This window comes from Phoca vitulina, unplaced genomic scaffold (assembly GCF_004348235.1).
Source record: "Phoca vitulina isolate PV1807 unplaced genomic scaffold, GSC_HSeal_1.0 scaffold81, whole genome shotgun sequence".
Taxonomy (NCBI): Eukaryota; Metazoa; Chordata; class Mammalia; order Carnivora; family Phocidae; genus Phoca; species Phoca vitulina.
The window spans coordinates 6,031,423-6,051,515 of NW_022589784.1; the positions used below are offsets into that span (position 1 = coordinate 6,031,423).

The 20,093-nt window shown below is 53.5% G+C and overlaps 1 protein-coding gene across 1 annotated transcript; it reads right to left on the reverse strand.

Moving 5' to 3' along the window:
* Nucleotides 1–18,904, reverse strand: LOC116625758 (rho guanine nucleotide exchange factor 18-like). Its single transcript, XM_032394584.1, has 11 exons — nucleotides 18,829–18,904; nucleotides 12,290–12,411; nucleotides 5,852–6,111; nucleotides 5,393–5,543; nucleotides 4,681–4,795; nucleotides 3,711–3,768; nucleotides 3,358–3,402; nucleotides 2,722–2,799; nucleotides 1,268–1,370; nucleotides 982–1,132; nucleotides 1–17 (listed from the first exon to the last, which is right to left on the reverse strand). The coding sequence occupies exons 1-11, from the start codon at nucleotides 18,902–18,904 to the stop codon at nucleotides 1–3; spliced, it is 1,176 nt and encodes a 391-aa protein (XP_032250475.1).
* Nucleotides 18,905–20,093: the final 1,189 nt, after the last annotated feature.

Sequence of the window (20,093 nt, forward strand, 5' to 3'; positions counted from 1 at the left end):
CTACTTGCTTCCAAAGACTAGAGTAGGGAGAGGAAAAGGATAGTAACCTGGCAGATGTTGCCTTAACCAGGGGATGAAGGTTAACATCCTCAGGGATATGAGATTGACAGCACTTACCCCCTGATCTGATGAGGCAAGAAGGTTCCCAAACCCATAACCCTGTTTAATTATGAGAAAACATCAGGCAAACCCCGATGGGGGTTGTCCTAGACACCTGGCTAATACCTCTCAAGACTGTCAAGGTCACGAACAATAAGGAAAGACTGAGAAAACTTCACGGACCAGGGAGACGAGGGAGACAGGATGATGAAAGAGAACACAGTATTCTGAATCGCGTCTGGAAACAGAACCCGAACGGAAGAAGAAACCTTGGTGACATCTGAGGAAAATCTGCAGTTTGATTAATAGTACGGCACCAATGTGGATTCCTGAGTTGTGACCAATGTATGGTGGTCACAGAAGATGCTACCGTGACGGGAACCCGGGTGAAGTTAGAAGGGGACCCCTTCTGCTCTCTCCACTTTTCTGTGATTCTTAAATTAAAAGCTGAGGGGAGGAAAGGGGCTACCTACCCCCTCTGGGGGTGGGTGGGAGGAGTGAGTCTGTTGTGCCAAGTTAGTGCAAAGTATTATATGTGGATTGTCGACTGTGTGTGTATGGGGGGCAGGGCATCCGCATCCCTAACCCCCTGCATTGTTCAAGGGTGAACTGTACAATTCTGTTGTTCAAACCACCCAGATTGTGGTATTTTGTGAGGCAGCCCGAGCTGAGGGTTTTTGCAGTGACAAAAGCTGAGACAGGTGTTTTGTGGGCCCTGAGGTATCCACATGGGTCCTGCCCTTAAGGGACCTGGTGAGGTCAGCATCCACTTGGCAAGGGTGAATGGGATGAGGACGCAAAAGGCAAAGGAGGCCACGAGAGAGAATGAGAGGCAATAAAGGAGAGAAAGTGGCTGCCATCCAGAGGGCTGGGCTGGGCCACGGGACTTACCAGAGCTTAGAAAGGGTTTGCCACACAGGGGGCAGCTGGAGTGGCCAAGGAAGGTTCCTTGCGCCAGCTGGTGCCCGTTGATACATTCCTTTCTCTCTCTAGCATCCTGACCCTTGTCCTTTAGAAGCACTGGGCTCTTCCCCTGTGGGGGATAGAAGTGAACCTTAGAATGCCTTGTGCATTCAGACCTACCTCGAATCACGGGGCTCCAGGGCCGGGGGCATACTGAAGAACTAGAGAAGGTAGAGGGAGGTCCCCCCTGGCCCGGCCCCCTGACCTTCTCCTTCTGCCTGGTGACCCGACAACGTAGGGAGCTCAGTCTGCGCTTCACCCTGGTGCTCCTGTTACTCCGCTCAATCTTGCTGGCGCCATCCTCGCTCCTAAGGGACGGAAAGATGAACGAGGTGGGGCAGCAGGGCCAGAGGGCCATTTTCAGCCTGTCCTGCAAGTTGCTCCTGGACCCCACCTGGAATTTGTCTCTTCCTCATGGCCCCCTAGTCCTGTTTCACTTCTTCTGTGGTCCCTGAACTCTCTCCTTCTGCCTCTCACTTATTCACTCAACAAACATTTACAGATGTTTGCAAAGTTCCAGGAACTGTGGGGCTGGGTTTACTGAGGGGACTGTGACATGGTCTCAAGCTTGGGGTCCCTCAGTGGGCAAGGCTGGAAATTCTGGCTCTGTCCATTTCTGTCTCCTCCCTCTGATTCACCCCTGACCCCAATATCTAATCAGCTTACAAATCCTGCCCATTCTTCCTTTGGGATATCTCTCAAATCCCACTCTCCTCTTCCCCCTAACACTCCAGCCCCAGATTACTGGATTACTGGTACCCCCTCATTTAATAAATACAGTTGACCCTTGAATAACTTAGGGGTTAGGGTCACCAACCCCCTGCACAGTCAAAAATCCATGTATAACTTCCGACTCCCCCACAAAGTAACTACTGATAGCCTACTTTTGATCAGAAGCCTTACTGATAAAGTCAGCAGTCAATGAACACATATTCTATGTGTTATAGGTATTAGGTGCTGGGTTCTAACAACAAAGTAAGCCAGAGAAAAGGAAATGTCATTAAGAAAATCGTAAAGGAGAGAAAATACATTTACAGTCGTATACTCTATTTATTGAAGAAAAATCCATGTATCAGCGGACGCATGTAGTTCAAACCCGCGCTGTTCCAGGATCAGCTGTATTTATTAAGTCAGCGGCAAACAAACCCAGCCCCTGTAGAATCGATTCACTGGAGGGAGATCCCACAACTCTAGGCTGCAGCCCCTCCCCGCCCCCCAGCCCTGTCTGTGCTCACCATTATCAGTCACCAAAGAGCTGAGCTCCTTAGTGTCACTGAGGTGATCTGCTGACTTCCCTCCCCTTCCCTCTTCCCAGCCCCACCTGACACCATTCCTCAGGCCTTGTCCTTTCTTCAGGAAGGTGCCTCTTTATTTCCCCAATCCTCCTCTCCATGTGTTGGTGAACTCCTACTCTTCCATTGGAGACCAGCTCAAGCTGTCACCTCCTCCAGGAAGTCTTCCTCTGCCCTCCCAGGGTGAATGAGGAGCCTCCCCAGGCCCCACCACCACCGTTGCCCTGGCAGGTCCAGGGAGAGTATGGGGGCTCCACCTCCTGCCCCCAGCTTAGGGTCCTGCACAGAGGGCCACTGGAAAGCATGTACAGATCCAGTGCAGGCCCCAGCCCAAAGGTCCCCCCCTGTGGTAGCTCTGCAGACTTACTCAGACAGGAACTCAAACCAGGTGAGGTTTGCGTGGGCACCTCCGGGGCTGGTTGACAAGCAAGACCTCTGCCGGGCCCTGCAGGATCAGAGGGGACAGACCCCTGGGTCAGCGGCCCCTCATTCCCCAGCTGCCCCATCTTCTGCCTCCTCTCTCCCCCCTCCTTCCCCAGCTGCCCCATCTCCTGCCTCCTCTCTCCCCCAGTGCTTCCGTGCGCCCTGGAGCCACATCTGAGACCCCACCATCCCTCCATCCCTCCCACTGTGTGCTCTATCCATGATCACTGTGACTGGTTTTCCAGCAGAGGGTGGTAACACATCTTGATCAGACAAAATCAGCATGTCAGGAAGATTTTAGCAAATGGCGGTGTCTTGGGAAAGACGCACCGTTTCTCATTGGAGCTAAGGTAACTCATGGGCTCCCTCATCCCCAGCTCATGTCCCCTGCCCTTTCCCTCATTAGTCCCTCCCCCCACCTCTCCTGTCCATGTTTCTCTCCCCTATCTCCCTGTCTTCTCCACACCTGTCCCCCACCTGTCCACTCCTATACTGTCCCCCTCCACTTTCCCCCCATACTTGTCTTCTGTGTCTGTCTTCCCACCCCTGTCCCCTCACACCTGTCCCCCTTCTCACTTACCCATGGTACTGCCGAAGTTCTTGAAGCACCTGCTGGACAATCAGCCTGGGGCAGGGGGCAGGGAGGAGTGTGGACAAAAACAGCTCACAGTTGCCCCAGGTCATAGACGTGTTCCCCCAGCCAGCTGTGATTGCCCAACCAGGCCCCCGGTCCTGATGTAGACCCTGACCGGGAGACCCGACCCCTCCCCTGATGCTATACTGAGAACCCTTTGGAGAGGCCTGGGTCTCTCCTCTGGGAGAAGATGGTGTGGGAGAGAAGCCCAAGGTTATGGGGGGGTTGGGGAGGGACCCCAGCCTTGACCCCGTGGCTGTCCCCTGGAGTCCCCTCCCCACCACTAGGCAGATACTCACACGTGGTCTGGCTCCACGTGGTCCTTTTCCATGCACTCCAGCACTGGGGGCTCCATGCCTGGAAGCAGCCCCCACCCCGGGAGGTACAGGCATGAGGGGGCTCTGGGGCAGACCAGCCCCACCTGGGCCCCCTGTGACCCATCCCTGCACAACTGGAGACCTTCCAGATGGGGCTTGCCCTTCGGGGAGGAGAGGCACCAAGAGGGTAGAGAGCCAGCGTTGGGGGTGCACCCCTGGGTCTCAAGACTGCGGACAATGTGCCAAGCGCTTTGCACATGTGCACTCAGTGGACCCTCCAAGTAGCCCTAAGGAGATACACTTATTGTTCCATATTTTTTCTTTATTCTTTATTTATTTTAGAGAGAGAGAGTGGAGGGGGGGACAGAAGGAGAGAGAGAGAGAGAGAGAAAATCTCAAGCAGACTCCCAGCTGAGCGCGGAGCCAACACGGGGCTCCATCTCACGACCCTGAGATCACGACCTGAGCGGAAATCAAGAGTCGGAGGCTTAACTGACTGAGCCACCCAGGCGCCCTTGATTCTTATAAAACCGCAAGGCTCAGAGACTTACTAGAAAGTGGTAGATTTGGGTTTAGACTTCAGGTCCCTCTGACAGCAGGGAGACACAAGCTCTTAGGACGGAGATTCAGAGATAATGAGGGAGCTAAAGTAGGGGACAGAGGTAGAAACAGAAGAAGAGCCCTGGGGGAGCAAGGGGACTGCAGTCCACCCGTAGCTGGAGGCCCCGGGGGGAAGGGGAGGGGCAGGTGCTGGATGCCTCTCCCCTTCCACCTGCTCCCCCACCCCAGGAATTCTGCCCAGTTCCTGCGCATGGGGCCCCGAAGCCTCCCTCCCACCCATTAGTAGCCCTTTCCTCTCTCAGGCCTGTCTGGGGCTCCATCCAGGGAACCCTCCAGCAGAAACCCCCTACCCTTCTTGGTTTAAATGAGGGAAACCCTCAGGCTGGGCTACCTTGAACAGCTGGAGTGGGCACCTCCAAAGCGGGAGAGATTTCCAGGGAGCTGATCTCATCGAAGGACACGGGAACGGACCGTGACCTTACTCTTTTCTCAGGGCTGTCACATTCCTGCGGGGAATAAGCATCTCGCTAAGCCAGGGAGGCAGCTCGGGGTGCAGGCAAGCTCCCCAGATGGAGGGCCCACAGCCCCCAACCTCCAGCTGCAGGTAGGGGCGCCCCTCAGCCACAGGGCACGGGGATGGATCTCCATAGCGGCAGCTGTGGGCTGGAGCCCCAAAACTCTGAGCTCCAGATTCCAGCCCATCAGGGGTTTCTCCCCAGGTCACGGTCCGGGGCAAAGATGCCCCAGCCACAGGCTACAGCCCTGAGGCTGGAATCCCAGACCTGAGACAAGATCTACCAGTCACGGGCGGGGCTTCCTTCTAGCCGCAAAGAGGCAGAGACCATCTCCTCTGCCTCCCAGATTATGGGTTGCACTTGTAACCGAGGGTCCCCTACTGTGGACCCCACTCCAATGAAGAACCCTCAGGCTTGGGCTGCAATCTCAGGACTCGGTGACTCCCCAGTCTTGCACTACCCAAGGGCAGCCCCGCTGTGACAGGTAAGTCCTACCAGCTACGGGTAAGGAGCTCCTTCCCAGCTGCCACGCTGGCCCCTGGGCCCAGAGTTGTACCATTGTCAGGGGTGGCTGGAGGTGGCACCCACCTTGCCTGGGTGCTCTGCTGGGGTCCCACCCCCAGACAGACACTCCTGGGTCCAGGCCTGCAGATCCTCTCCGGGTAGGTTCAGAGCAAGGCTGGCCAGTGTCCGAGGGAGACAGGGCCCCTCCTTCATAGCCGAGGCCTCGAGGCTGAGCCTGCTGGAAGAAATGAGGAAGGCAGGTCTTCAGTGCGTCTCTTCCAGCTGGCGGTGGCCCCGGCGCCAGCATCCAGGGGCCTGGGGGGACCTGCGGGGCCATCCTTCTGGGGCGGGGAGGAGTGGTCAGAATCCGGAGGGGTGTTCGGTCTCCCTCCATCAGAGGGGTCGTCGGGGGAGCCTTGCCAGTGAATTTGCAGGTAGATCCATGTGTTTGCATCGCAGATTGGATTTCTACTTGGGGTGACTTGGGGCGGGGGTGTTGAGGGAGGCAGGTGGGGAAGGCACCGGCTGGTGGTGCGGGCTGACCTCTGCCAGCTCCCAGAGCAGCTCCGCGACCTCTCCCAGCTGCGTCTCCGAGGCAGGCCCTGGGTCTCTGCTGAGCTGCAGAAGGTCGATGCTCCTCCGGCCTCTTCGCTGGGGGGGCCGCTGTCCCCGGCCTCCCCAGGCTGGCTGTGGGAAAAGGCCCCAAGGCCCAGGTCCTGGAGATACTCGCTGCCCTGCAGGGCCCCCAAGTCCAGGCTGAGGTCCTCCGTGCTGTCGCCGAGCTGCCCCGGAATACCATCCTCCTGTAGGCCGGTGTGGGGGGAGAAGGCGTTGACCGAGGGCAGCAGAGCAGAGGTCCCGGCACCGAGTCCCTGCCCATCCCCCTCCCGTCCAACCTGGGCCAGCGCCATTCTCGTGGCAGGTGGGGTGAATGGGGGTAGTCCCCCCAGCACTCTGTCTAACCTGGGCCTTCAAGACCTCATTCCCAAAAAAGGGGCCAGAAGCCTGGGCTTCTAGCCCTGATGCCACCTCACTCGCTGACCTTCCCTCTGATGGGCTTCGGAAAGCGGCGTAATGACCTTGGCCCTAGCCCCTCACCCGGCTTGTTCAAGGTCTTCGAATGCAGCTGCATGGACCTAAGTTATCCTGGACGCTAATGCAGAATTTCACGTGGTGTCGGGGCTCCCAGCGCAGTTACGTTAGCACAGCATTTCTTTTTTAAAGTCGAGTAATACAAGGAGATCCGTGATGAATGAGTTACCAAAATGTTAAAAAAGGACAGTATTGGACCCTGCGCTGTACCACTCACCTGGCTCCCGTCCCCTATTCCTGGCCCTGCTCCCTCTTACTGGAGTCTGGAACACCAGCGCTTAAGCCAATCAATACCTTCCCCTCCTGGATGGGTACACGCCCAGGGGGCACATTACAAAAGGCTACTGGTCAGCTGCCTCCGCTTCTGGCCCCTCCGTAGCCTCAAGCCGCTAACAGGCCTTATCCCTCGTACCACAGTAGCTCCACCACGAGGGGGCACTGTTATCCCACTCTCCAGATCAGAAGACTGAGGCTCAGGGAGGAAGGAAGACTCTCCCTGGATCACAGGGCCAACCAATGGCAGAGCCGGACTCAAACTCAGGTCTGTCTGGGTCCAAGCCCTATGCTCTTTCTCACCCATCTCTCTCCTTCTCCTATTCCTTTTCTCTTCTCTGTCTCCCTCCAAATCATTCTATTTGCCTTTTTTTTTTTTTTTTTCCCAGTCAGGGAACTTGCCTTTCCTTGGAAAACCTCTTCTCCAGCCCACCTACAGTTTGGCCTGGAGAACTCCTATTCATCCTTCAAAAGCCAGCTTGGGCATGCCCTGCAGGCTGCCTTCCTGACTCCTCAAGTGTAGGTAAGATGTCCCTCCTCTGGGCTGTCACAATCTGCAGCCCAGGGACTTTCCTTGTCCAGGACTTTGTTAGGACTGACCTCAGACAGGGTTTGGTGGGTAGGAGGGTGGGTGGGCCTCTCCTATTGCTCCCTGAAAAGCCAGTACTGAGACATAGCCCCAGGCATCTCTGTGGTCTCAGGCAGCCCTCAATGGACTGTCCCAGTTGGTGGCCTGAAGGGGCCACTGAGGGGACATGGCCCCCCTTCATGGACTTTACAGAAGTCCCCCAAGAGGGGTGCCTGGCTGGCTCAGTTGGTAGAGCAGGTGACTTTTTTTTTTTTTTAAGGTTTGTTTATTTATTTTAGAAAGAGAGAGAGAGAAAGCATGTGAGTGCAGGGGAAGGCGCAGAGGGAGAGGGAGAGAGAGAATCTTAAACAGACTCCCCGCTGAGCATGGAGCCCAAAGCAGGGCTCAATCCCAGGACCCTGAGATCATGAACTGAGCTGAAACCAAGAGTTGGATGCTTAACCGACTGAGCCACCCAGGCGCCCTGAGCATGCGACTCTTGATCTTGGGATAGTGAATTCAAGCCCCATGTTGGGTGTAGAGATTACTTTAAAATAAAATAAAAAAAAAAGATTGGTGGTGATGTTAATAAATGTGATTTTTTAAAAAGTCCTCTGGGGCACCTCTCCCTCTGCCCCTCCCCCGACTGGTGCGCTCTCTCTCTCTCTCTCTCTCTCTTTCTTTTTTTTTTTTTTAATGATTTTATTTATTTATTTGACAGAGAGACAGCGAGAGAGGGAACACAAGCAGGGGGAGTGGGAGAGGGAGAGGCAGGCTCCCCGCTGAGCAGGGAGCCCGATGCGGGGCTCGATCCCAGGACCCTGGGATCATGACCTGAGCCAAAGGCAGACACTTAACGACTGAGCCACCCAGGCTCCCCCCCTCTCTCCCTTTCAAATAAATAAATAAAATCTTTGGAGGGGGCGTCTGCCTTCGGCTCAGGTCATGATTTCAGGGTCCTGGGATTGAGCCCCGCATCAGGCTTCCTGCTCAGCGGGGAACCTGCTTCTCCTTCTGCCTGCCACTCTCCCTACTTGTGCTCTCTCTCTCTCTGTCAAATAAATAAATAAAATCTTAAAAAAAAAAGTACCCCAGGATAGGATTGCCAGAGAAAATACAAGACGCCCAGTTAAATTTGAATTTCAGATAAACAAGTATTTTTTTTTTAGTATAAATATATCCCGAAACATTGCACTATTTGACATTCAAATCTAACTGGGTGTCCTGTAATTTTGTTTGCTCAGTCTTGCAACCCTACCCCTGGACCATTTGGCCAGGCAGGGCCAGTCCTTAGCAGGTGAGGGAAAACAGGGAGGCCCCCTACTAATGCTTGGCATGGGGGATTTGCGGAGAAGCTTCCAATTCAAAGTCGAAAGTACCCGGAGAGAGGAGCTATACCGGATCTGTCTTTTCCCCCTGGCCTCACCCGCTGGGAGCTCTCCACAGGTTTACCCCTTCTTCTTTCCTTCTTCTTTGTACCCATTCATCCCACGATGGACACGGGTTGCTTCCACGTTTGGCTATTGTGAAGCGTGCGGTGAACGTGGGCGTACAGAGAGCTGTTCGAGTCCCTGCTTTCAATTTTTTTGGGGTAGCTATCCAGAAGGGGGATTGCTGGAGCGGGCGGTAATTCTGGGCTTGACTTCTGGAGCACGCTCCATGCTGTTCGCACAGCCTCCCTTTCTCTAGAATCTCTCCTTTGCCCCCGTTGATCTTTGTCCCTCCCACCTTCCCCAGCTGCCCCTTCTCTGGCTCCGTGTCCTCCCTCTGTCCCTTATATACCAGGGTCCCGCTTCGGTCTCTGTGGGAGTACCTACGTCTCTGGTCGTGGCTGGCTCAGGCTCGCCTGCCCCTCCTGTGACCTGAGCAGCAGCATCCTGGCAGGTCTCCCTTTTCCCCCAAATCACTCCAGTCCCATCCCTGGTGCCTGGACAACCTCCCTCTGTTGACTCCTGTCTCCTCTGCCACTGCCCGAAAGGTTTCCTTGTGTCTCTGGTTTTTATCCTTCTGTAAATATAAACATGTCAGGACAGCCTCTTGGCCTGGGCTGGGCCCCCTCTCCCTCTCCTGCATCTGGCCTCCCTCACCGGAGGCAGCAGCGGGCACTTGGCCAGGGCTGGGGGTGGCAGGGGTGGTGGGGCAGCTGTGGGCACAGGCCGTCCTCGCTCCCGGCAGCAGGTACACTGAGGGACGCAGGGGGTGGGGAGCCTCAGCCTTGGCTTGGGAACCCGAATCTTTCCTCCAACACTGCCTGGGTGAGAAAAGGCGGGAGGCAGCCCAATGGGAGCCTTTCCAGGCGTCTGACTAAACAGTGTATGCTGGCCCTGACACCCCAGAGAGGATGCAATAAATCCAGGCTCTCACTGCATGGACCCTGGGGAGCCTTGGGGGATGGGCTCCCCCCCAGTCAGACTCAGAGGCGAGATGTCCCAGGAATGCTCTCTGCAGAAGGGCTTACTGGGTGCAGATTTGGACAGTACATGGATAAACTGGTTTTTAAAAACGTCAATAGTTATTTATTTCATCGTATATCAGCAAACCATGGCACGCCAAAGCAGCTTCGAGCATATTGTTTCTCTGGTTCCATTTCATCAGGTAAGAAAGGAGGTTGGTATCGAACAAAATAGCAAATAAATGACAGGGCAGCTGATTCTTGAGCAGCTCAAATGGTAGGAAAACCTCAGTCAGGGTTTGCATCCCTGGTATGACTTTTATTAGCTCAGCGGGACCTCAAGCAAGGCCCAAACTCTCTCTGGGTCTCAGTTTTCTCCTCTGAAAAATGGGTGCAATGCTGCCTTCTTGTAGGATTCCTTGCTGTGTGAGTACAACGGGATGATGTGTGCACTTTGCAAGCCCTGGGTCAGTAGAAGCAGGTCTGATGGTGCTTGCTGTTTTTCTGGTTCGGGAGTCAGGGCTCTCCCTCTGAGGAAGTTGAGGGCTGTGTCAGATGCAGTCACACAGTCCGTCCCCTGCCCTCCCGGAGCTAGGTGCAGGAGGAGTGATGGTTTAACCCAGCCAGCATAATCAAGTATGATAGAATGTTCCAGGAAGCAGGCTGAAGAAAAGAACTGAGGGGGGCCAGCAGGCCCTGTCTGGAGGGACAGGAATTCTGGATTGGAATTTTACTTAGAAAATCCCCTCTATTTTAAAGCACTACACCCAGGGTAATCACTGGGGTAAAAAACCTATTAAGTACAACTCAGTTAGGAAAAGTTAAGCAAACTTTAGACAGCTTCCAGAGCCAAAACAAAACCCCAAAAAACCTATTTCCGACCACATAAAGTAGCGTCCACATGACACATGAATGATCCCTTGAACTGGCCAAGTTTCACGCATTGGTCACGTTTCATATATTTTAAAAAAAGATCTACCTCTTGGGGTGCCTGGCTGGCTCAGTCGGTAGAGCATGGGACTCCTAATCTCAGGGTCATGAGTTCAAACACCACATTGGGCGTGGAGTCTACTTAAAAAATAAAAAGAAAGAAAAGAAAAAAGAAAAGATCTACATCTTACCAGTTAGGAGACAGTAGACTTTCAAGAAGAAGTCCTACTAAATGAAAGAAAGAAAGAAAGAAAGAAAGAAAGAAAGAAGAAGAAAGAAAGAAAGAAAGAAAGAAAGAAAGAAAGAAAGAAAGAAAGAAAGAAAGAAAAAAGAAAGAAAGCGAACCAGGGGGCCTTCCTGGAGGAGGTGACAGCCAATGAAGCCTTGAGGAACAAATAGGAGTTGGCTAGGCAGAAGCTACAGACAAGAGCATTCCAGGCATCAAAAGAACAGAACGTTCAGAAGCCTGCAGGCTTGGGAGGTCCTGATGCCTTCCAACAACTGGCAAGAGTTCCTTACTGGCTGGAGGTGTGGAGGGGGAACATGGGGCTGGATTAGCAGGCCTGGTAGGTCAAGCAAGAATTTAATCTCTAAGTTCCAAACAGTGGTGGTGGTGGGGGGGTGGGCTGCGATTTGTCTTCAGGGAGATCATGCAAGAGGCAGAGTGGAGCTGGGCTCCGACGGGGGCACCAAGGATGCCTGGGGGGGGGGTGATGTGAGGGCTGTGCCCAAGCGGGGCTCACAGGGCTCGCGTGAGAGTGGGGGAGGGAATGGACAAGGACAGTGCCTTCCATTACCTCCAGCTCTAGTGACCAGGTAGATGACAGTGACAGGGACGCAGGTGGAGGGCTTCATTTGGTGGGGGGGGATAGAGTCTGGCCGCATACTCCCAGGGCGCCCTGTTCCCACATCACCACCTCATCTGCCCACTGCCTGCAGCCTACGGTTTTATCTGAAACGTCCAGAGCCCTGAACTAAACCTGAGTCCTGATCTTACCTTCGTGCACCCTGGATCCTCCCTGACACTTGGGGCCAGGTCCTACCTGCTGGGCCCTAGCATCCTCTTCTACAAAATGTCGGGGTGGGGCCACAGGATGCCCTATATGCTTTAACTGTCACAGACCCTCCTTCCTTAGTGGGGGGGGGCGGTGCAAAATGCCACCCAGAACCCCTTCCCCGGAAGTGCCGCCCCAGATGCGGGGAGGGGGGCTGTCCGCAGATGGCTGTCCGCTGTCAGACCCCTTCCAGGAAGTCACGCCCCTTCCTGGGCAGCCCACCCGCCACCCCTGATCGATGTGGGGACCTAATGGATAGCCCTCTCCGCCTGACTCGAGACCACTCTGCAGGGCTGCTCTAGCTTGGAGCTCCCCGTGGAAGCTTCTTCTTCGTGTTTCCTCCATCCACCCACCCACCCATCTAAGCTTCTTTCCTTCCTCCCATCCGTCCAGCCATCCATGTATCCATCCCTCTGTCAGTTCTTCCTTCCTCCCATCCGTCCATCCAGCGACCTTCTACTTACCCCTCCCTCCCTCCGTCCCCTTGTTCCAGGAAGGATTCCAGTCTCCTCATCTATAAAATGGGATCATCACTACTCGGCCAAGTTTTAACGGGCGTTCTCTGAACTAACGTGCACAAATGTGCCTGGTAAAGTGCACGTGTTTTACAAAGTGTACTTGCTGTCACTGGTGTCATCAGCTCCGGCCCGTCTCAGCCATCAGACACCTGCCTGCTCATCCTCCATGGTGGGGAAATCTGGGTGCTCGGGCCTCCAGGCTCCGTCGCTGCTCTCGGTGCCTGAGGCTGCAGCTCCAGAGTCAAAGGGCTGGACGCATGGCTTGGGCTCAGAACCTGTGCAGAAAGGAGGGACCAGGCGTCAGGGCCAAGGGGGGAGGGCTGAGGAGCGGGAGTCTGAGTTCTGCGTCTGCCGCTGCTCTGCTGGGGCTCAGTCTTCTCATCTGTAAGATGGGGTGGTGGAAGAAGATGGCTCCATGACTTTTAAGCCCGCCTACATGCCGTCACCTCCCCATCCTGTGCCTGTGGCGGACATATGTATTCAATCATGAGGCTCTTTCCTGCTGATCGTTTATCCCTTTAGGATCCCCTCCCCCTCCCCCCTCCGAGGCACCATTTCCCACCAGCTATCTTGAGTTAATCCGAGTGGGCTCCTAAGATGACGCCGGTTTGTCATACTTGCTCTGGCAGAAAAAGCCCTCATTCAATAGAACGGATCCTTAAGATCAAATGCAAGTGCCCAATGCCCACATTTGTAGGGTCTCTAATGGTGGGACTTCAGGCACCTCTGCCCCGATGCTGTATTTGGAGTTTTAGGGACCTCTGGGTGCCATGGGATAGAGGGGAAAACCAGGGCTTTAGGGTCAAGCAGATTGTGTCCTTGCCTGGACCTGTCATTAATGGTTGCCCCCCCTTTGGGGAAGGCACCTTGAGGGTCAGTTTCCTCACCTGGAAGGTGGGTGTGACGATGCCTTTCAGAGCTTTGGGGAGGGTGAAGGGGCCCAGTGTGTGTGGTCCTTGGCCAGTCTTGGCCACTTTCCTTGCTCTCTAGGTCAGGAGGGTGCCCTGGCTTGATATCAGGTCTTGGACTGAGCTGCCTGCTGTGGGAGGAGTGGGTACCCCCTTTTCTCTCTTCCTGCCCCTTACACCACAGCAAGAGAGGTCACCCTTGCCTATTCAAATCCCTGCGGAGGTTCCTTATTGCCTGCAGGAAGGATATGGAGACTCTTGGCCCGGCCACCGATATCCACCAGGATATTCCTTCTGTGTCTTGTCTCTGCTCCCGCAGGACCTGCTGCATGAGACCCTCCCCCTCCATTCCTGCTCTGAGGCTGCCTGCCTGAAGACCTCACTGTATTCCTTCCAGAAATCTCTGCCCGCCCCCCACTTATGGTGCCTCTTTCATGTGCATTTCATTTCATTGCATTGCCTTGACATCTGGACTCCCTTCACTCCTCCATCCCCCGTCAAGACATCCCAGGCTCTGCTGAAACCAGGGAGGTGACAGGAGAGTGCCTGGAGGTGAGGAGACCAGTGGAGGGATACATGGAGGGACTGACCAGACCAGCGCGTTCTAAATAAGAGCAATGGTGGCCTCAGGTGGGGCTGAGTTGGGGTGGGAGAGTGGGATGTCAGATGCTTTTGGAAAGTGCTGAGTTAGGTAGGTAGATTGGGTCCCCTATGGCTGGGTGACCCCATGTCCTGGTTTGCTGGGGACAGTCCTAATTAACGCTGAGCCAGGGTGATTATGAGCAACACCCCCCATTCATTCTTCAAAGGGTCTAGCAGAGGGGAAGGTCGATGATGTCCCTCTATTCCAACGGGGCTGTCTACTCACACCCCCTCTCTTCTGGCTGCAGACCTGCAAACACTGCTCCAAGTTTTGGGACCCTGAAACATACGCAGTCTGGAGGAGCCTTCTTTTAGGAAAGAATACGAAATTATGAATACAAAATTGCCAGGGCCTCTGAACCAGGACAGCAGGAAACGGCCAAGGCAGAAATAAACATGTTTCATGAATAAATGAGTGCAAAGGAGTTAGGTGGGCACATGCACGTGTGCAAAAATACCAGGACACTGGAAAACTGTGTGGCAGCCCCTTAAAAAAGAAAATCATAGAGCTATCTCGTGACCCCGCCATCCCATGCCCAGGTATAGCCCCGCGGGAAATAAAAACGTACGTCCACCCAAAAGCCTATATGTGACTGCTTATGAGCAGCATTATTTATAATAGTCAGAAGGTAGAAACAACCCAGGTATCCACCAATGGATGAATAGACACACAAGGTGTGGTGTAGGCGTACAGTGGAATAGTATTCAGCCACTAAAAGGAATAAAGTTCTGACACCTGCTATAAGGTGGGGGAATCGACCTTGAAGACATTATAAGCAGCCAGTTGACAAAGACCACGTGCTATGCGAGTCCATTTATAGAAAATGTCTGAAATAGGTGAATCTGTAGACACAGAAAGCAGAGTCGTGGTTGCCTAAGGCTGTGGGGGAGGTGGGGGGCTGTGGAGTGACAGGTAGAAGATACGAATATCTACTGGGGTGATGAAAATATTCTAAAATGGATTGTGGTGATGGTTGCATAACCTTGCGAGTACTAGAAGTCATTGAATTGTACCCATTAAACAGGTGAATTGTAGGGTGTGTGAATTGTATCTCAATGAAATTGTTGCCCAAAAAATCGCCGAGGCCCCTTGCAGAATTTTGATTGGGTGGGTGCTTATGGGCTTCAGCTCCATTTCCTTCAACGTAGATGAGCCTTTGATGTCTGGGCCAGCCACAGTGTGTGAGAACGTCATTGTTTCCACCGTCCCTGCTCTCCCAGCTCCCCTCTCAGGCTGACTGAGGGACTCTGCTCTGCTGCACCTCATTTAAGCCTTGTATCTCCCGTCTTCCCCACCCTGAAGCCAAGGCGGCATCTATGACTCAGAGAAATGTCCGAACAAAACACGCAGGCTGTGAAGGAGAAAAACCAGATGTGGGGGTGGGTCCGGGAGGCTGATGCGAGCCTGGGAGGGGAAGAGGAGCTGGTCCCAGGGTCAGTCCCATCCCTTGGCCAAGCACCCCAGGGGCCTCAGGAGAGACCGAAGGGTCTGCCTGCTTCACTGGGCAGGGGCCTCATGGAGGCCTGAGGCCACAAGAGCCTGTGGAGGCCAAAGGCAGAACCTCAGACCTTGCATCTGCAAACCCTGTGGGTCTGGGATCGCAGGCTAAACAAGAAAGGCCAGGGATGAGTTTACTTTTTCTATGGAAGCTTCTGACCCAAGCACTGGCTGGGCTTGACTTTGATGACAGACTCAACTCTCATCCTGGTATCCCATGTTGAACCCCAATCTTTGTATCACAGACTATAAACCCTGATGCCCAGGGTCATAGACTGAACTTCGATCCAGGTGTCATAGACCGAGCCCCATCCTGGGGTCATGGACTGAGCTCCAATCCCAATGTCATAGACTGAGCCCCATCCTGGTGTCATGGACTGAGCCCCAATCCTAATATCATAGACTTGAGTCCTGATCCTGGTATCATAGACTGAGTTCCCATCCTAGTGCCACAAGCTGAACCCTGACACTGCTCACAGAGTGACCTCTGACTCTGATGTTGCACAATGAGCTCTGGTTTTGGTGGAAGATTCTCTCCCCCCAGGCTCCAGGCATTGTCTCCAGTGGCCTCTGGTCATTGCTGCCTAGTATTCCCACCCATACCCCAACCTCAAGCTGTCAGGACCAAACTCATTGTTTTCTCTCCTCATCTTCTGTCCCTGTGAATGCACTATCTTCCCAGTGACCTGGCCAGAAACCTGGAGACCAGTCTTACCTCCTCACTACCCCTCAGGACACCAAGCCCTGTCAATGTGACCTCCCAGACATTTCTCCACTCCATCCTCTCTTCTTTCCTCTTCCACTGTCTGAATTTCAGCCCCCATTATTTCTCTCCCTGTGCAACCACAATCGTCAACCACAATTTCAACCCCCCTATTGCACTGTGATTGGTTTACTTGTTCCCTTTTAGACCAGAGGTCCCATGGGCCAAATCTGGCTCAACATCTGATTTTATAAATAAAGTTTTATTAGCACAAGTCATGCCCATTTGTGTACGTATTATCTCTGACGGCTTTCATGTGATAACAGCAGAGTTTAGTAATTTCTTCAGAGATATGTGACCCAAAAAGCTGAAAATATTTACTCTCTGGCCCTTTACAGAAAAGCTTGTTGACCCCTGCTCCAGACCATGAGGTCCATGAGGGCAGATACTATGTCTGTCCCACTTTTACATCGCCAAGCCCCAAGTTGTAAAATCTTATGTGTATTGATCTGTTCCTATATGCTTTGCCTAATGTTAAGTCGGCCATGTACTTTGCATTCTTCTATCCTTAAAACAACCCCCAAGTCCCCACTGTTTACAAAAGAAGAAACTGAGGCTTAGAGACTTGCCCAAGGTCATACCATACTGTTAAGAGGAAGACTTGGGATGTGAACCCAGGTGTTTCCAACTCCAAAGCAGGGGTTTATAACCACCAGACTATCCTGTGGTAAGCTGATGAATGGGTGGGTGGGTGAATAAATGATTGGATGGATGGATGAGTGGATGGTTGGATGAATGAGTGAATATATTGTTGGATAGATGGATAGATGGATGGGTGGTTAGATAGTTGGCTCATTGGCTGGCTGGCTGGATGAATGGATATTTGTCTGGCTGGATGGTTGGATGAATGAATGGGTGGATGGTTGGATGAATGAATGGGTGGATGGATGGATGGATGGTGAGATGGGTAGATGCTTATATAAATGGATGGATGGATGGAGGCTGGGATGCATGAATGAATGGATACTTGGCTGGCTGGCTATTTGGATGGACGGATGTGTAGATGGTTAGATGGGTGGATGGTTGGATGGATAGATGATTAGATGGATGAATAGTGGATGGATGAATGGATGGAAAGATGAATGCATGCATGCATCGATGGATGGATGGATAGTTGGGATAGGTGGTGTGGCAGTGTTTAGAGGCAGTGAAGCATTAAATTCAGGAGAATGCATTCTGAGGGGATGAGGGAGAAGACATGTAGATGGAAGGAGGGCAGAACAGAGTCAGAGAAGCCAGGCAAGAAGGAAACCGATTTAAGACACAGAATGCACTCCTTATGCATTCAGTGAGGGAACCTCACTGCAGTTCCCAACCACCCTCTCCTTAGCCTTGTTTGCTTCCCCAAATCCAACCCCATCATTTTCCCAGGAAGTCCCATTAGGTGCCCAGATGGCCAGTTACGGAGCTTAAGAGGGGCACAAAACGCCCTCTTCCTATGTGTCTCCCCACCCTCCCCAGGGCTAAAGACTGGAAGGACGTTGTTAGGAAAGACTTTGCTCCCCAACACCATGATTCACTCTAAGGAGCCCGGATTTAGGTCCCAGGCAGCCTCTTCCACCATCAGCCCCTGCAGCACCAGCCATAAAAGGGTGTAAGAGTCACCGCTGGTTCCTTCAGCTCACTCCCCGACTTGCCAGCCTGTGAATCAGTCTCAGTCGGTCTGGGCCGGAAGATGGGGTGGGCAGAGAGGCCAGGAGTGGGCGGAACTTCGTAAGCATCTGGGTCAGAGACAGGCACTTTGGTGGTCCTTGGCTGATGCACTAGTTCTCTGGTATTGCCATCCACTGGTGGATTTAAAAGCCCTCCCCGGGCCCTCCAGCCGCCCACACCAGCAGCTCTGTTTACTGGCCAGAACACACCACAAAGGTCGCCTTGGAATAGAACTGTTTTCAAATCCTGGTTCCTCCAGCATGCGCTTGCTGTGTGACCTTGAGCAAGTCACTCAACCTCTCTCAACATCAGGAAGGTTCAACCCGTGGCAGCAGCTTCCATTATTCTGACTACTCTTCTACTGCATCCCAGTCTCTAGGCCACCCTCTTTCTGCCCAACCCCAGCCTCCGGGTCCTCTGATACTCCCATCTCCTTCCTGACCCAAGCAGGGTGCCTGGTACACATTCGGCCCTCAGAGTCTGTGGCGAGCATGAGCTAAGGGATGTTTTCATTGGCCTCCCCCCTTCACGAACCCTCACTGCCACCCCGAACCAGTACTTGACTCATGCAGGTGGCAATGGCTAGGACTTGTTGAGGCTGAGCATGGGCTGGCCTGATGGGGTGGGGGAGGGTCGTGCAAAGGTGGGAGGCACAGAGGGGCAAGGACGTCCAGGAGGCTCCACGCCCCGTGGCCCCGGACACTGTCTGGTTATCTTCAAGGGTAAACTCGCTTCGAGATTTTAGGAGAAGCGTCTTTTTGCCAAAGCAGTTCACCCACACCTTGGGGGGTGTACTACAAGGGCCTCTCCAGCCCCCATAGAGGTAAACTGAGGCCCCAGGACCTGGGAGGGGGTTGCCACCAGACAATGTGTGTGTGTTCGAGGGAGGCATCTACCAGAAGCCCTGGGAGTCTCCAACCTCCTCCTTTTTGCTGCTTCCCTGAGCCTCCGTGCTGCAGCGATCCGAGAGCAAAGAGCATCAGGAACCCCCAGGAAGTCATCAGGCTGCTCAGAGGGATTTCTTTTTCTGCAAATTTATCTCCTGAGACAAGGTCCTGGCTGAGCTGGGGAGACGGGACCCCAGAAGTCTGTGATGTTCTGTGGGGGCCGGGGGAGCTGGGAATCATGGAATTCGGGGCTGGATCAAGCAGAGTCTGCGCCCCAGGCCAAGAAAAGGCTCCAGGCTGCCCAGGGAGCCCTGCCTGCTGGTCACGGCCCGCCCCCTTACCTCTCTTGAAGGCCCACCGCTTCAGCCACAGCTTGGAGAGGGCTGGCCAGGAGTGGTGGAGTGCCGAGTTAGCCATGGGGGCCCACGCGTGCGAGAGAGTGGGTGAACAGCAGGGGATGAAGCAGGAGTTTGGCTGGGAATCCCTGCCAGGATGGGGCTGCCAGCAAGAGGGGCGGAGACAGCCACCAGGGGCTGCCAGATGCATCAGCTGATGGGAGCCTGGGGCTAGGGCAGGGGGGCTGGGGCTTCTGGCTGGGGGGCCCAGGGACTCCAGCCTGGGGGGAGGTCAAGCCCTTAGTACAACCCACCCCCTTCCCCCTTCCCTGACCCGTAAGCTTCTCACCCTGGCCAGACAAGACATTCCCAGGAAGAGCTGAAGATGGCAGTGTGAGTGGTGGTGACACTGGGGTCCTCAGGAAGCAAGTCTAGACTGGGTCTGAGGTGAGCCTGCGTGTGCCTGAATGTCCGAGTGTTTGTGTGCCATCGTCTGTGATTTTTTGGGTTTGTGAGTTTGCACGTAGAGTGTGTATTTTCATGTCTGTGAGAGTGTGTTTGAGTGCAAATCTTGCGTGTCACCTTGCCTATGTGGGGGTGAATATGAATATCTAGGTGGTCTTCCCCGTTTTATTGAGATATAATGAACACACAGCGCTATATAAATTTAAGGCATACAACACGACCTGACTAACCTATACTGTGAAATGATCAGCACAACAAGTTTACTTAACACCCATCACCTCTTATAGACACGGAAAAAAAAGATTTATCCAGAAAAAAAGAGAAAAAATCTTTTTTTCCTTGTGATGAGAACTCTTAGGATCTACTCTTTTAGCAACTTTTCCCATATACCACACAGCGGAGTTAACACTAGCCACCACGCTGTGTGTCACATCCCCAGGGCTTATTTATCTTGTAACTGGAAGTTTGTCCCTTTTGGTGCCCTTCTTCCCGTTCTCCCTCCTGCCTGACCCCCTGCCTCTGGAAACCACAAATCCGATTTCTTTATCCACGAGTTTGGTTGCTGTTTTTAGATTCCACATTTTTTTATTAACATATAATGTATTATTTGTTTCAGGAGTGCAGGTCTGTGATTCATGAGTCTTACAAAATTCACAGCGCTCACCATAGCACATACCCTCCCCAATGTCCCTCACCCAGCCACCCCATCCCTCCCACCCTAGATTCCACATTTAAGTGAGATCACACAGTATTTGTCTCTCTCTGTCTGACTTATTTCATGTAGCAGAATGCCCTCAAAGTCCATC

Bases quoted from the DNA above. Each gene is read 5' to 3' on its own strand.
- LOC116625758 (XM_032394584.1), bottom strand. From the start codon at position 18,904: ATGGCTAACTCGGCACTCCACCACTCCTGGCCAGCCCTCTCCAAGCTG. The intron at 6,112-12,289 runs GCAGGTGTCTGA...ACCGGCCTACAG, and splicing joins CCACCATGGAGGATGAGCAG to GAGGATGGTATTCCGGGGCA. The intron at 5,544-5,851 runs GTCAGCCCGCAC...TTCTTCCAGCAG, and splicing joins TGCTCTGGGAGCTGGCAGAG to GCTCAGCCTCGAGGCCTCGG.